The sequence below is a fragment of the Dermacentor silvarum genome, chromosome 9 (assembly GCF_013339745.2).
Source record: "Dermacentor silvarum isolate Dsil-2018 chromosome 9, BIME_Dsil_1.4, whole genome shotgun sequence".
In the NCBI taxonomy this organism is placed as follows: Eukaryota; Metazoa; Arthropoda; class Arachnida; order Ixodida; family Ixodidae; genus Dermacentor; species Dermacentor silvarum.
Genome location: NC_051162.1, coordinates 67437284 through 67454188, shown reverse-complemented (window position 1 = coordinate 67454188; position 16905 = coordinate 67437284). Strand labels below are relative to the sequence as shown.

At 46.4% G+C, this 16905-nt stretch overlaps 1 protein-coding gene across 1 annotated transcript in view; it reads right to left on the bottom strand.

Moving 5' to 3' along the window:
* Positions 1 to 15983, bottom strand: part of LOC119463646 (histone-lysine N-methyltransferase PRDM7-like) — a 44818-nt gene extending 28835 nt beyond the window's left edge. Inside the window, exons 1-2 of the mRNA XM_037724470.2 lie at positions 15823 to 15983; positions 8621 to 8695 (exon numbers count right to left, since the gene is read on the bottom strand). Coding sequence (XP_037580398.2) covers positions 8621 to 8695; positions 15823 to 15952 — 205 coding nt within the window. The 5' untranslated portion in view covers positions 15953 to 15983. The remainder of the gene's footprint in view (positions 1 to 8620; positions 8696 to 15822) is intronic.
* Between the last annotated feature and the right edge of the window lie 922 nt (positions 15984 to 16905).

Here is a 16905-nt window from a genome sequence, read left to right as displayed (position 1 = left end):
TGAATGATGGTGAGGTGGGCGAAGCTCCGGAGGTTATGGGTGATACCGTTAATCCTCCGAGAAGTTCGCCCGATAAAATCATCATGCAAACACGTGAGGTACGGTGAAGAAAAGTTTTATTGAGATTTCAAGTGACCTTTATATATTACGCACTTGTGGTCGGAGAAGTGCACAACTAGGGGTTCGAGTACCGGTTTAAGGGAAATGTTAGCAAACACGATGTCTATGCACGACCCCCGCACGGTAGTAGGTGCAAGGTGGTCTAAGGAGATGCACCTGAGCGAGGAGTATCTGATGGCCATGTGCTGAACGAGCCAATCGTTGGTGGAGCGGTCCGATATGTAGACATTAAAGTCACCCACGAGCACGAACGAGCCGCAGCGGCCATCCGCGCCCGCCGCTGCGCATCGTCCATGCTCCACCGATCCGACACGTACGGCGACGATCCAATAAATGAGAGGCGCTCGCTCCCCGCGCATCCCCGCGCAGCCCGCGCAGCAGCCAATCGGAGAGCAGCGGCACTTCCAGCGCCATCTAGTGTCGATTCACACAAGCGCCATATTGCACAAAATTCTATTGGACCAACGCCATCTAGGAAATGAGACGAGAAATGGTGATGACGACACAGATTGTGTACAGCACCATCTAGAATATCGTCCCTGAACTGCAGTTTGTATGTACTTCTATGAGACAGCGCCATCTATTGCATTATACGGGAGATACTGCCATTTACTGCCGGTAGATACGCCGGACAACGGAGACGTGACAAGGTTAAACTAAGAGGAGCTACGCCCCTAAAAGTCGATAAGAGGTCTGTTTATTTTTGTCTACTTCCTATCTGTAGACTATCTATAGAAAAAAGTCGATACAGTCTTTATTTATTCTTGTTTATTCATTGTCGATAGACTGTCCATAGACAAAAGTTAATAAGAATTTTGTTTCTTTTTGTCTACTCCCATTCTATAGTCTGTCTACAGAAAAAGGTCGATAAGATGTTTGTTTACTTTTGTCTACTTCCTCTCTATAGACAACCTATAAAAAAATTCGATACGGTCTTCATTTATTCGTGTCCATTCATTGTCTATAGACAAAAATTAATAAGATTTTTATTTCTTTTTTGTCTACTTCCATTCTATAGTAAGTCTACAGAAAGAAGTCGATAATTTGTTTCTTATTGTGATCTTCCGCTCTATAGACTACGTATAGACCAAAGTCGATACCGTGTCTATTCTTGTTCATTCTGTGTCTAAGGACTGTCTATAGGCGACAGTCGATAAAGCGTTGATTATTTTTGTATACGCCCGGTTTACAGATTTTCTATAGGCGAAAGTTAATAAGGTGTCTACTTCTTTTATATATTCCCCGTCTTTAAATTTAGTCTTGACAAAAGTCGTTAAATCGTGTTTTTTTGTCTATATTAGCGGTCTATACACCGTTTATACGCAAAAGTTTTTCTGTTTGCTATTTCTTTAGCCGATTGCCAGTTTATAGAATGTCTACAGAGAAAAGCAATAAAGGTCACCATGGCATCTCTGTCATTGAATTACGCAGTTCTTAATTATTATTTTACCAGATAATTAGGTGTTTAAGAGTCTTCTCGCCTAATTTCATTCAGTATTGCACTGGTTTTTAACATGTAACCTCTGGGCCTGGCACCCTAGTTAGTCGGGAATGCATCCCCGACGATAATTTTTCCTTGCGAACCACACGGAGGCGGAATATATACTTTTATGTGATGGAAATTATTCTTTAATGGTTTCCTATATCCTCCCCCGCCGATGAAGGCTATAGAGTGGGACATTACCAAAGATCATGTTAACTCGAGCGAACAGACCGTATACCTATTGCGGTAAGCTGTGAGATGAACTAAAGGACAGCCGATATTGTAAAAGTCTTATTGCTTCAGGTTTACTTGCCGTCTATAGACAAAAGTCGTTAAACTCGGCCCAACCCATGTACGCTGTGACCAAGTGGACGTACAGGCGGATAATAGGAGCTACGTTTCATATAAGCCACTGGGATTTTATATACTGCTGACATTTCTTTAAAGCCTTTTTGTAGAGTTTATTGTAGACATGGTGTATATACTTCCGCATTTGTTCACCACATTATATGACCTCCGTAGTCGCTCTCGGCAATCCCAAGACAGTCTTTACAGTTGTTTTTCATAGCATTACTTTTGCGGCAGTAAAGTAAAGAAAACAAACTGCCAATCCAATCATGTAAATAGAGGTTATGAATGCCAGTTTTAGCAAGAAGCGCATTACAAACAGGCATCATGTTAGCAGCACAGAGACTTGTAATGTGTATAGCTGACAACGCAGAATTTGCTAGTGTGCGATGAACCGATGTCGCGCATGTGTGCGCCTTATGTGTCGTCTGATTCTCAGATACTCTTTAGGCTCTCCCCATATCTAGGCTGCATCACTAATATCGGGTGGTTTTTCGCAGACTGATATCCCGCGCTATAAATTCATTAAAGCTTCTCGTTCACTTCACAATGTAAAAACCGTTAGCACGCACGTCAGGCACTAGCATTATGGCCAACGACGATGAGTAATGCAGTGCATTTCTAGCATAGCTTCCAACGTGGCGCTAAATGGGATACCTGCGCACATGTTAGTGCACATTTGTCTGTTCCGGTGACATGTCTTATTTCTACAAAAGCAGAACTATATAAGCCTATAGACATTTGTCTACAAAAGTAAAATTTCACTAATCTATAGACAGTCTATAGACTCAGACATTTTGTACACTAGTCTACAATTAGTGTATGGCCATAAGTCCATAGACTGTCTGTAGACTAGTCTAAAGAAATGTCTACAGAAAGTCTGTTGACTTCATAGACAAATGTCTACACACTTTATATAGACTTTCTAAAAAATTTTTGTAAGGGAGGTCGCTTGCACGCGATGTACGTGACGAATCCTCGATATTCCCTCTTCTTTAGGTCGCTTTGTGTACTCTCGGGTACTAGTGGCTTCGGTACGCACCTTCTACGTTTGCTCAGTGCCAGCCGGCTCTACTCGCCTCACCACGTGTCAGGTATAATTGGCATGTCATGAGCTGCGCCTCTGCCTAATCTCGGCACCGTCGCCGGGATGGCCACCCACCACTGGCCCTTAATCCTCCTATTGTATTTCGCTGGTCAAGCAACGATCATTGACAAAATGCTAGCCTTTTCGTTCCGTGAGACCAGGTTGAAGAAAAACAACCATCTTAAGCCCTCCGAGCAGCAATTGTGTCGTCTGATTCTCAGATACTCTTTAGGCTCTCCCCATATCTAGGCTGCATCACTTATATCGGGTGGTTTTTCGCAGACTGATATCCCGCGCTATAAATTCATTAAAGCTTCTCGTTCACTTACAATGTGCGCCAGATACTCTGAGCCCACCCAGTCCTTTCCAGGCGCTATATGCCTGTGCGGCCGAGCATATGCGTACGTCATTAGTGTATTGATTGCTTTGACATGTCACCGGAACAGACAAATGTGCACTAACATGTGCGCAGGTATCCCATTTAGCGCCACGTTGGAAGCTATGCTAGAAATGCACTGCATTACTCATCGTCGTTGGCCATAATGCTAGTGCCTGACGTGCGTGCTAACGGTTTTTACAAACACTGCATTCATCCAAGTGTGCGCTCTTGCTCCATGCGATAGCCCACAGTGTTTGTAATACAGCGCGCCAAGGCATTTCCTTCTTCTATGGAAAGAACTGAAAAATGGAAGGTAAAAGCGACCGGCTTCGCGCACATGGAGCGCAGAGACAAAGAGAAGAGAGAGAGCGACAATAAAAAAAAGAAAAAAAAAAGAAAAGGCCAAAGGCGCTCGGGTTTCTCGGAGCACGCACGCCGTCGGCGGCCTCGGCGCCTGCGCATGCGCAGCGGCAGCAACGGCGGCGCGCCATCTCTCCGCGTCGATTTGAATCTCAACGGCTGCGCCAGGCAAGTCAACGCTTGTTGCTGCTGGTGAGCTGCCTGCACCTTTGGGTCTGTGTATTCGTCTCAACTTTGTGGCATCACACGTCAACTACACTGAACGGTAAGTTTTAACGAAGATGTTTTCCGTCACTAGCTCATGACTAGGTGAGCGTATTTCGTAGCGCGAACCGGCTGCATGTAATGTAGGCGACTCGGGTGTAGTGTCCATTTGTCGTTTGGTTTGTAAACGCGCTCGGGTTCTCGATTCTACTATAGGGAATGTTTAACGGCAAGCGATCGCTCGCGCTTGTTCATTTTACCGTCATTGTCAATGTCCGCGAAAAAGGAAATACACCATGTTTAACGTGGATACTGAGCAGAAATAAGCGCGGATTGTGTGTGTTAAGCGGCGTACTGTGGGCAGGTCTCGTTTTGTGGCGCTCGATCGGCGGCCATAAACGCTGCGCTGCCTGTCTAATAAAACTCATCTTAAGCGCTTTATGTATATACCTCGAAATTGTGCTAGAGTGACGAATTGTCTAAAAGAGACGTACAGTTGAATAAATGCTAGCGTACTCAGATGAAAAGCCGTGTTTGCGGGTCATGCATCAGCAGCGTGTGCTGCCGTTTTCGTAAGTCAAAAGTAGGAGTATTTATGGGGCTCCTGGCAACCAGTATAAATATATATAATCGCAAAAGCTTTCAGAGCACGAAACTCGCGATAAGCCCAGTCAATCGCAGCTTCGCAACCGAAAGAATTGGAGAACAATAAATTAGTGGCTCGGGGAAGCACCCTTTACACCTTTGAAACTGAAGCCATTGGTTTGAGGAGAGTTTGAAGACTTTCTGTGCTGTGCTCGTGTTGCCATGAATTACGAACTTGGCCAAGCCCTTGTCAGCTTTATTAAACAAGTGCTTCAATTCAGCTGAATCTAATAGTGCATTTCAAGTGACTGACGTGTTATTCGTTATAATTGCAATTAGGCACTGGCAGTAATTTGGCAAGCATTAAACCACAATATTTTTATTGCCCCTAAACTGCGGGTGTGTGCCACGGAATTTTCTTGAAAACAGCCAGGGAAAGCTTGGAAAAACATCAGGGAAATTGAAAATGTCAACATAGGTATGCTGTCTTCTTATTTCCATACAATGTTTCCAGAGAATCGCTGTCTTAAACATATTTTTGGAGCATTTCACCTCCCAAAAAATAACAAATTGGTACGTATTTCTGAAAAAGAAATGAATGTGAAGCATGCTGACATGGCATTTCTTACTCAATCTTTTGGCATTACGTAAGTGTCCTGAACCTCGAAACTCTAGAAAAAATACTTATGTTATAGAGCGCCTTCAATTATTTACTGTGATAGCATTCATTGTAATGACAGTTTCAGTTTTGTTTCCCAGGAGGTGCATATGTGTCGTGCCACAACACAGAAAGTGCTCACGGGGTATTTCTGGTGCTCATGTGGTATACCTAACTTGCAACCGTGTCAGCATTCCCAAAAGATATGATTATCTATAGGAAACTAAGTGACCATATCGACACAATCAATCCATCTGCCTTCTATTGAAGTTATGGCCAATGATGTATCAGTTAAGAGTAGGAGAAAGACATTTAAATGTGTATTAAGGAAAATAAATTACAATCTTTGGCATGATACGTTCAATACTCCATTCACTCTTCTGAGCATATCATTCCGCGCGGGTATATTTAATTACCAGCCAAAAATGTAAGCAGTCCAACTGGGAAGCCTAGTTTCAGCAATTAATATAGAGGTCATTTGGGTTAAATAAGTACATTAATGTGTCATATGGCCTTGTCATAAAATGTGACATACTGTTGCTGGCACCAGCAGCAATTGTAACAGTTCAATTGTTCATTATACGGTAGAGTGAAACATTATGCGATGGTACAGTTTTGTATTGACAAGCAGCCATTAGGCATAGTTAAACCGTATTAAGGATTGACTTAAGTGGTTTGAGCGAATATATTAAGCTGCTTAATGAACGTACAAAAAATACTAATTTGTTATTTTTGCCTCACATTGTTGTATCTACATATTTGCAGCATGCACCTGCAGCACCTTCGGAACGGCTTACACGAAGGTCAAGGCCAGCCTGGCAACCATGCTTGCCAAGGAGAAGCAGCTGTAAATATGTAAATATTCTCTTTGGATGATAGCATAAGGCATGCATTTTAATAAATTAATGTATTATATCGTTCAATAAAAACAGTTAATTCAATATCGGTGCACTTGTTTTTTTTTTTTTGTTGCACTGCATGAGTCTGCACTAGCGGAATTGCTTGAAATATTTGTTTCTGCAACATATGAGAGTGCAGCTGGTTCAGAATCATTAATAATCGATTAACATGAATGCATAAATGCAGATGGGAAGCAACAGGTTATAATGCATAATATACGTTCAAAATTTTGTTGCTGCCATATGTAAACAAAAAGTTTAACTAACTTGCAGATAGTAGATTTCATTCAAGCGAATGCATTGCATGCGACTAAACTTTCTTCAATGAGCAATTACACAAATGCTCATGCAGCTTTACATAATGATTCACGGCTGCATACATTTTAGATTTTTGACTGCTTCCATCTGCATGCATGCTTTTCTATGTACAGTTCCCTATGTATGTTCCTATATGCATACTGGGTACAATAAATTTTTGTAGACATTTCCTATAAGCTGCTTATTAGCAAACCGCAGCAGCGAGTGTTTATAGAATACATTGCCTGCCGAAACATAGTTGGCAAAATGTGGTGTATTATCTAGTATATATGGTGTCCCAGTAATTTTAGCCAAGCTGGTCAATGAAAATGAAAGGTTAAAAACAACATGGTGCAAGATATATGATCATAAAAAGACCTACAATTCAGACCTCTGAATTCACGGCCGAATGCACGCCATAGGTCTTAAAATCGGATCTTATTGCAGCGCCTTTTCTTAATATTATTTTCCATTGAACAGCTTCACTAAATGTAAGTTAGCTGGGACACCCTGTAAAATTGTAAGACTGAAGTCTATAGATTAGCTATAGACTGATCTACAGGAACTCTCTGTAGGCAGACTGTACCACATTCTACAAAAAGTGTAAGGCCATAAGTCCATATACAGACTATATACTTGTCTATAGGAATAGTTTATAGTCTATAGACATTTCAATTGAGATGTCTACAAAAGTAAAACTATATAAGCCTATAGACTTTTGTCTATAGACACTCTGCAGACATTTGTCTACAAAAGTGAATTTTCATTGATCTATAGACCATCTATAGTCAGTCTATAGACTCAGACATTTTGTAGACTAGTCTACAAAAAGTGTATGGCCATAAGTCCATAGACTGTCTATGGACTGGTCTATAAAAACAGTCTATAGAAAGTCTATAGAGATCTCTCTATAGACATTTTATAGACTTATTTCTACAAAAGCAGAACTATATAAGCCTATAGACATTTGTCTACAAAAGTTAAATTTCACTAATCTATAGTCAGTCTATCGACTCAGACATTTTGTACACTAGTCTACAATTAGTGTATGGCCATAAGTCCATAGACTCTCTGTAGACTAGTCTAAAGAAATGTCTACAGAAAGTCTGTTGACTTCATAGACAAATGTCTACACACTTTATATAGACTTTCTACAAAAATTTTTGTAAGGGAGGTCGCTTGCACGCGATGTACGTGACGAATCCTCGATATTCCCTCTTCTTTAGGTCGCTTTGTGTACTCTCGGGTACTAGTGGCTTCGGTACGCACCTTCTACGTTTGCTCAGTGTCAGCCGGCTCTACTCGCCTCACCACGTGTCAGGTATAATTGGCATGTCATGAGCTGCGCCTCTGCCTAATCTCGGCACCGTCGCCGGGATGGGCACCCACCTCCTATTGTATTTCGCTGGTCAAGCAACGATCATTGACAAAATGCTAGCCTTTTCGTTCCGTGAGACCAGGTTGAAGAAAAACAACCATCTTAAGCCCTCAGAGCAGCAATTAAAGAACTAACTAGCGCTTCTATAGCAGCAGGCTTACAGAAAGGACAATAATAATAAATTATGTATCTTAAGCTACGCCAGACGTACGCACGCAAATTTACTAAAGATACGTAAGACGTATCCAGGTAATCTATTCAAAGATACCATGAATTAATAAAATCCAAGGACACCTAAGCGCGTCTTATGAGTTGTGAATGCGGATGCATTAATGTGCAATTGAACACCGCCGAGCGGTCCTTCGCGTTTTGTGTGGTGGGTAATGTTATCGAGTTTTGCGCGTGGTATGTTATCGAGTTTTCAGATTAAATTATTGCGGCTAATTCTGCTCATTCGGCCCGCCGTTTATAGTGGACGACAATGGTGAATTTTGTTGCACGCCTCTTCGCTCGTTTTGCTGGGTTCTTCCACCCCCTTACGTCCTTAAGGCTTTAAACGATTAACACGTCGTCCCGGAACTCACCCGTTCCGGTCATCAGCCGCGATACGAAGAGCAAAGGTAAGTTGTATTCTAGGCAGTATTATTGAGTGATCCCTTCCGATTATACATCATCTCCAAGAGATAGCGCGTGCATCTATATCGGACGCGTAGAAGAAGGCAGACGAAAGCGTTTGTGCGTTTGTCCGCATACTGCGTTTGTCGACAGCGACAACGCAACGCATAAATTCTGTTTCCGTAATCCGTACACTTGTTTACTTACTGGCCTTTGACTTTGCTGGAACTTTACGAGCTGCAGGCTTGCGATTCAGAAACTCAGGAACTGGTGGCTGAAGACCTGTGGTAGTAGAATAAAAGAAAAAAACGCTTAACCGTGCACTCGGCCACGCACCACTTGAAACAGCGAAGCTGGGTGATCGTAGAACAACATTTACCGCAAGTGCGTGCGAACTTTCAATCTTATTACTCATGATGATGATAATATCTTTTCGCGCGTCTCAGACTTCTGGCCATCACTGCGCGTTGCATACCGCCGCTTGGAACACCGACACCGCATTGCAATGTCGACACCGCATTCAACCGCGATGTAATGCCGACAACACGTCCCAGCAGAGAGGGCGCTACCCTAGCGGGCTGATCGGACGTGCAATGCATCGGCTCCGCCGATTTTCGGCCAGGAGCCGCGAAATAATTTCCGACCCCTGCAACACCGCTTTCATTGGACGCCGCAAGTTCCCTGGAGCGCGTGGACACCACTTTTTTTCAAGGTGGGCCCCAGCAATCTCCTCCTGGAGCAATTTGGCCGGCGACGCCAGCACCGCAGCTAGGCCTAACGGCGGCGCGCCCGCACCTGGCGAGTCGTGGCACACGACCCCAGCCACCGGCGACAGGGTGGCAGGACAGCAAGCTGGAATGTGGTACTACGACCCAGATGCGATGCTTTGGACCACCGTATCGACCCCCGACAACGGTGAACCGGCACCGCCGTCAAACTTCAAGAGCACCGCGCTCGCTGCCGCGGTTGCTCGCCGAACACGGGACCGCGTCCTGACGGCAGCGGTCGCAGACGCGGCCTCCCTGGGCGCTCCCACCACCAGCGTTTGCCATGACAAGCCGCCGCCGCACGCTTCGCGCGCAGCGGGGAACAAGTGGAAGCATTCAGTGGCCTGGAAATCGCTACCCCTGCCCAAACCACCTCCAGAGGACTTTGTTGTCGTCGTGAAACCGAAGACACGAGTCTCCTTCAGCGAAGCCTTTCAAGAGCATGGACTCGGCCGGTCTTTCATCGCCTATCTGGGTCCGACCTCAGCGCAAGTCATCACCATGCTTCCGGTAATGGAGCAAAACATAATCCTCGTTTATACCTCGAAACCAGAGATCACCGACAAGATCATCGGGGACTTCAACCTCAACTGGGCGGATGGCCGCGTCCCCCTCACGGGGCACCTGCAGCAGGACGGTGGCAACGTATATGATACGGCGTTGTTACCGTACGCAACACGGATACGGAGGAGACTCTCCGCTCCAGTCTCCAGTGGCGGCAAGGCGACATACTGGCGATCTGCAAGTTCGGGACGTCTAACAAAGCCCGGCTGACCTTCCCCGAGGTACGTCCCCTATGAGGCAATGCTTATCCAAGTGCGCCCGTACCAATGCACCATCCCGGCATGCGGTCATTGCGGTGCTGTCGGACACCGCATTGACGCCCCGGCCCACGACCCGACAAGTGCGGCGTCACCGCACATGTCGCCGCTGCTCTTGTCGCCGCTGCAATACACCGCTGCTCTTAAGGCAGCCATTGACAAAATTCCGTGCCTCATAGCAGCGCACGTAATCAAACCGACAACTACGACCAGACGGTCCGGGCCACTCAAGCGTATAGTGAGCCCCTAAATCAAAGTCGGCCAACCACAGATGACTCGGGTTGAGAAGGAACCCACCCCGGGTACGCTTATTGTGCAGGCCCTCATGGGCAACGGGACAGCCGGCTCTCCCATTCTCCTCCCGTCATCGAATCAAAATCAAAGTGAACACCATGGCGCGTAGCCCTAAGCCACGCAGAAACTCACGAGGCAAATCACCTTCAGTTTCAATTCTACAGTGGAACTGCAGGGGCTTTAAGGCGTGCGTTAGGCATGCAGACCTGCGTCTCCTCTTAACCCTCCCTGACTTGCCCGCTGTAGTGGCCCTCCTGGAGTCGGGGGAGGGCGCCACGCTTCCCAGTTATTCGGTATATCAACGCCACGCACAGAGTTGCCTATGTGTGCATAAGAACTATAAGGCTTCCCCAGTAGATCTGGATTAGAATGGGACTTTTTCATACGTGATCGTGACGCTCCTTCCTCTTCGGATACAGGCACCCCACTACAAGTATTCAATGTATGCAGTTCCCCGAAACTGCCCAACGTCACTTTCGTCTATCTTTTTAGTCGTGCGCTTAAGGTGGTCAAAAGGGAACCCCTCATAATTGTTGGGGATTTTAATGCCCCGAGCCCGTTATGGGGATATAAGCGTGAAGAGAAACGCGGACGCAAGCTGGTGGAACTTGTGTCAACGTTGGGCCTTACTCTTCATACTGACCCTGCGCAACCTACACGCATAGGTAACTTCGTGGCACGTGACACGTGCCCTGACCTTACCTTCACTAAAAACATTCGTTATGCAGATTGGCACAATATCGAGGAAGCCCTCGGTAGCGACCACTGCATATTAGTAACCACAATCAGAGCCAAACCCCACGCGTTCCTTTCACAAAACAACCCTCCCAGACTGGACTCGTTTTCGGTCCACGTAAGAGAACCCTGCATATATTACTGACCAAGGATCCGCCACCTCGTCGCAGCATCTCATCTCTCAGCCTCATGGCGTTTTTTTGTTCTTTTTTTTTTCGAATACTGTTAGCCCTTCCGGACTGTTGCTGGGAGGGAAGGGTACATTCAATCAATGCAGCATAGTTCCAGCTCTTTTTCAAAAGTTTCTAATGATCAAGTATTATCAAATACGCGTCGGTCAAGGTTATTCCATTCTATAATTGTTTTACTCAGAAACGAATATTTACAGACGTCAACTCTTGGCACGTAGGACATAAATGCAAATGGATGGTTAGTACGTGATGACATCTACCGGGCGGCCGCAAGCATAAGCCGGAATCCAAATTGAATGCATCGTGATAGAGCTGCTAAACATACTTAAGCCTAGCAATTTTTCTGCGAACAGCCAAAGATGGTAGCTCCGCACGTCCAAGTTCTGTTACGGACTGCGTTCTTCGGTAACAGGAAAAAACAAACCCTACTGCCATTCTCTGAATACGCTCAAGCTTGTGAATAAGATATTTCTAATTTGGATCCCAAATTATATTTCCCTATTCCAGAGTTGGCCTTACTATTGGTTTTTTTTTTTTTTTTGCTTTTAGTTTGAGATCCGGTTGTGCATCTTTCAGTTTTCGCCGTAGGAATCCAAGTTTTCGTTGGGCTGTTCCACATATATTTTGTACATGATCACTCCAGTTCATGTCATGAGCAATCGTAATTCCTAAATATGTTCTTTACTGGAACGTTTTATTTCTATGTTGTTAATTATGTACGGTAACACAAATGGCATCTTCTTCTTTGACACCGTCATAGAAGTGGACTTTTCATAATTGATTAGCATGTCCCACTTTACACACCAGTCATATACAACTTTCAAACAGACATGCAACATGGCCTGGCTTCCAGGCTTTTTATGCGACAAGATAACACTATCATCCGCAAACAATCGAACTTCGACGAGAGGATGTATGTCCTTGGCGATATCATTTATATATAATAAAAACAATATAGGAACCAGAACGGACCCTTGCGGAACCCCGGATGAAACTGATGCAGCCGTGGAACAAAAGTTTGAGCTCTCGAAGGCGAACCCGGTGGTGGATACCGCTCGGTTTGCCTCTGGGAAGCCCGGCGTGACCTCTGGGAAGCCCGGCATAGCCTCGTCTGCCAATGGCACTGGCAGAATCATAATCGCAAACTCAAAATTCACATCGCGAACCTTACTTAGCAGGCGGCTGAGTATGCGGACCAACTCGTCGACTCAAACTGGGTAGACCGATGCAACACCACTGCTCGACAAGTGTCGAACCGGAATACGTGGCGCCTTTTCCGCACCCTCATTGGTCCGGCGCAAACTAGCACTGAGACCCAAAAGCCTCCTCAGAGTGCAATTCATGCGTTCGATGGAAACACAGCCAAAATGCCTGAAGTTCTCCGCGCCAAATACCTGTGCACGCACCAGGATTCCCGTGGGTCGGCGTACTCGTATGCAGGCTCCGAGAACACGAAGTTGGATCGGCCGCTCCAACTTCACGACCTCAAAGCTGCGCTGGCAACAATGAAGAGAGTACCCTCCAGTACCCTCCAGGCAGGGATAAGGTGACGGTAAAGCTATTAGCTAACCTCCCTGATCCAGCGTACAGGCAGCTGCTTGAGTATTTTAATACCATCTTGGAGGGAGGTGCGCCTCTCCAGGTGGATTGGAAAAGAGCACTCGTCACCTTCATTCCCAAACCAGGTAAAGCCATTAATATAGACAATCTCCGGCTCATCTTCATGACCTCTTGTATGGGCAAGTTAATCGAGAACATGGTCCGCGACTGATTGTCCACCTACCTCGAAATACAGAACACCTTCCCAGACACCATGTATGGTTTCCGCCCACACCGGTCCGCACAAGACGTTCTGCTCGAACTTCATCGGGAGATCCTGGCTTCGGTCGAACACCCCAGGGACGATAAGGTAGTTCTTGCCTTGGACTTAAACGGGACTTTTGACAACGTGACCCACGAGATCATCCTTACACAGCTGTCCCAAACAGACTGTGGATACAACGCATTTCGATGCATCCGACAATTCCTTACAGATCGGCAATCTTACATTCGTCTGCAAGACTCAGAACATCACCTGTACCAGCTTGGTACGTGAGGGACGCGACAGGGAGCGGTTCTCTCACCACTCCTCTTCAACTTGGCCTTGGTCAGGCTCTCAACCCTACTCAGTGCGATCCCTGGCGTGCAGCACGCTCTATACGCTGACGACATCACTCTGTGGGCAACACATGGTTCGATAGGAGACATCGAGACCAACCTACAGCAAGCGGCGTCTATTGTGGACAAATACGCACGCCGCTGTGGTCTTGAACGCTCCCCGAGCAAATCGGAATAGCATGCACCTTCGGCCCAATTGGAAATGCACAACCAAAATCGCCCTCTCCATGCTTAGCGGTCCAATCCCCGAACACGAAGAGATAAGAGTATTGGGACTCTTTATTCACCGGAACCGCAAGATTGATACAACTCTCCAAACGCTCCGCAAGGGGGGGGGGGGGGGGAGGGACCAGGGGGGCAGCATGACCCGTCGGGTTTCTAACAAACGGGGGGGGGGGGGGGGGGGTTACGATGCTAAGACGCCCTGCGGCTGGCGAATGCGGTCGTGACCAGCCGGATCCTGTATTCGGCACCGTACGTCCACGTGCGCAAATGCCATGAGAACGCACTCGAAGTGATTCTCTGCAAACTCTACAAGAGAGCCCTCGATTTCCCCATCGCTACGTCCAATCAACGTCTTCTCGAGTTAGGAATGACGAACATCTTTGGGGAGCTCCGTGAGGCGCATCTCAACAATCAATACTTGCGGTTAGGCAAGACAGCAGCGGGTTGCCGCCTCCTGACCCGCTTGTATACGCATCGCTTGCACAACTCAACGGGAGGAGCGGGTCTTCTTGCCTGAAGCATGGCGATTTGCACTACAGGTACGACCCCTCCCCAGCAACATGCCCACGATGGCCGCCGCCTTGCGCGCGCGGCGTCCATTTGCGAGCGGTACGGCACCCGGCCGGGGGTATTCTACACCGATGCAACTGGCCCGCACCACGGGGGCTGGTATATGGCAGCTGTCATCCACCAAAACGAACCAGTACAGGGTCTCACTTTCCGTACCCCTAACATAACACACGCGGAGAAGGTCGCCATCGTGCAAGACACCACGGATCCCGCTTCCCGAGTCATCACTGACTCTAGGGGAGCCTATCACAACCTGGAGCAGGGACGCGTTCTGTATCGAGTCTTTAAAATTCTTCACCGATGTGAGTACCTGGGTTACCCTACCCGGCGCATCGTCATCTGGGCCCCAGCACATGCGGAGATCAAGGGAAATGAGGTAGCAGACGCTACCACCCGCGCGCTTAACTACCGGGCATCGCCTCATCCGTCGCATATAGTGGACCAGGATTTCAATCTGGCTATTAATTTCCGGGAAATTTCTATTTTCTACCAAACTTCTAACGGTCGGTATCGTCCCGCGTGTAAAGGCCTCACGAAGGCGGAGGAGCGCTGGCTCCTGCGCCTCTATACCAACACACGACTGTGCCCGGCAGCGCTTTAATTTAGATTTTTCAGGCGAGTGCCCGCACTGAGGGAACGTGTTCGCGAACACCTACCGCATGGTGTGGGCATGCCCCAACAACCGGGCCTAGCCCCCCCCCCCTCTCCCCCGATCCTTGTGCATTTCGGTGTAGGGAATGAAAGTTGCTATTTCAATTTTTTGTGTGTGTGGGGGAGGAGGGTAGCGGGCTCACCCGCAACTGATCCTCAGATCTCATGTGACAACGGCTAATTTCAAGCTCCGTCTAGGTAAAGCGCCGCGACGGAGGCATTTGATGATCATCATGATGACGACGACGATGACGATGATGTTGTGAACGTGGGATCTTCCTTCGCCCATTGATCCTACGCCTTCTCGATCAAGGTGCGCCATTATTCGGCTAGCCGACAACCAGGTAGCGCGGGCACTCGATTTACTTTGCTAGAGCCTTTGCCCGTAAGTGCTTCCCGACATACTGTGGTATACCTTGCCTCAATGAACCCGTCGTTGTCGGCTGCGTGACACTATAGGCTTCATTTCACTGCACCGGAGCACACCGGAACACAAGGGTAGCTTCGGCGGAGTCCGACGCAGTGGAACATCGCCGAACATTTATGTGGCCGTTGCTAGCTTTGTGAGCCTCCCCCGCTCAAGACCATCTCTGCAGTTTACAGGCTATTTATACCAGAGAGCTTGACGAGCTCGTACGTCCTACCGTGTTTCTTACACAAATTACCCGTGAAACAAGAGATGTTAAACATTGCATATAATCATTATTGCAGCCAGTGCACATTGATTTTGATTCAAACCGTCTACACTGCAAGTTGCAATGATCTGGAATTGTGACCTCGTGCTAAAGTCTGTAATGTATGGCAATATTTTTGGAGCGATGCGTAATTTCTTGCGTTTTACAAGATTATTGCCTCAATCACTTCACCCGTAGCACGACATACGATAATAACAGAACTTTCTTGTTCTAAAACTATATAAAAGTCGCTTAAGCTTACGCGTTCACTAAATCAGTGTCTCGTCTCTCGTAAGTTATAGATTACAGTTAGAATTAACTTACCCAGTTCTACCATCTTGTCGTAGTTTTCCTTGATGTTGGCGTAGCGAACTTTCGAGTACACGGGAAGGTTGGTCCACTCCCGGTCCGTGAAGTACGGGCGCACGCGTTCCGTGCGGCTGTTGCTCTCCATCTTAACCCCCGAAAACCCGCAGCACCACCAGCTAAAAGTGCGCACAGTAGTTGTCCCGAACCCACCCCGCCTACCACCGTCCGCACTGCAATGACCTTCGAAATGATGATGATGATGATGATGTCCTCAGCACATGGCTCGTACCCACTTCGGATTGGCCAAGAATTGAGCATCTGAACTTTTATATATGCATTCTGAAACTACAGTTATTGTGCATTTTAGTAATCAGAACAACAGACAGATTAATTTTTCTGAACTGCATAATTTATAATACTAATGCCATAAATTAAAACTGAAATATCTCTCAGAGAATTGTAAAAGTGGGAATTTAAAATTTTATTCGTTTTGTTGATTGAATGAAACCACAAACGGCATCAAATACGTCCCTGTGGCTAAAGCCCAATACCGAGGCACCGAAAGTGAGTACTGATTCTGATATTAAATTTAACCCTAATTTAGCAAGCGGTATTTCAAGAAGTCTTTTTCTTTGTAATTTATACTGACGACAGATTAAAAAATAGTGTTCTATGGTTTCTATTTCTAGGCAGAATTGGCACAGCGGCGATATCGCCAGACCAGCCCTGTGTAAATATAAATTTAATGGTGGGACACGGCAACGTAATTTTGTAAGGATGACTTCCGATTGTCTTGATGGACACCAATTAATTTTCCACGGAAATTTTAGGTGCTGAAATTCAGTCCATGATGTTATTGTTTCCATGATATCTCTACGAATTGCATATTTCCGATATCTGATCGCTGTTATTTGTGCCACCACTGGAAGGACCGATAGTATCGGTCCATTCAGGGATGCTCTCGCTAATGAATCGGTCATTTCACTTAAATGTAATCCGCAGTGTCCTGTTACCCATAATAATTTTATAAGATTCATCTGGGGGGGGGGGGGGAACTAATGTTAGAAACGTCTTTAGAGCCGGTGAATTTGTTGAAGC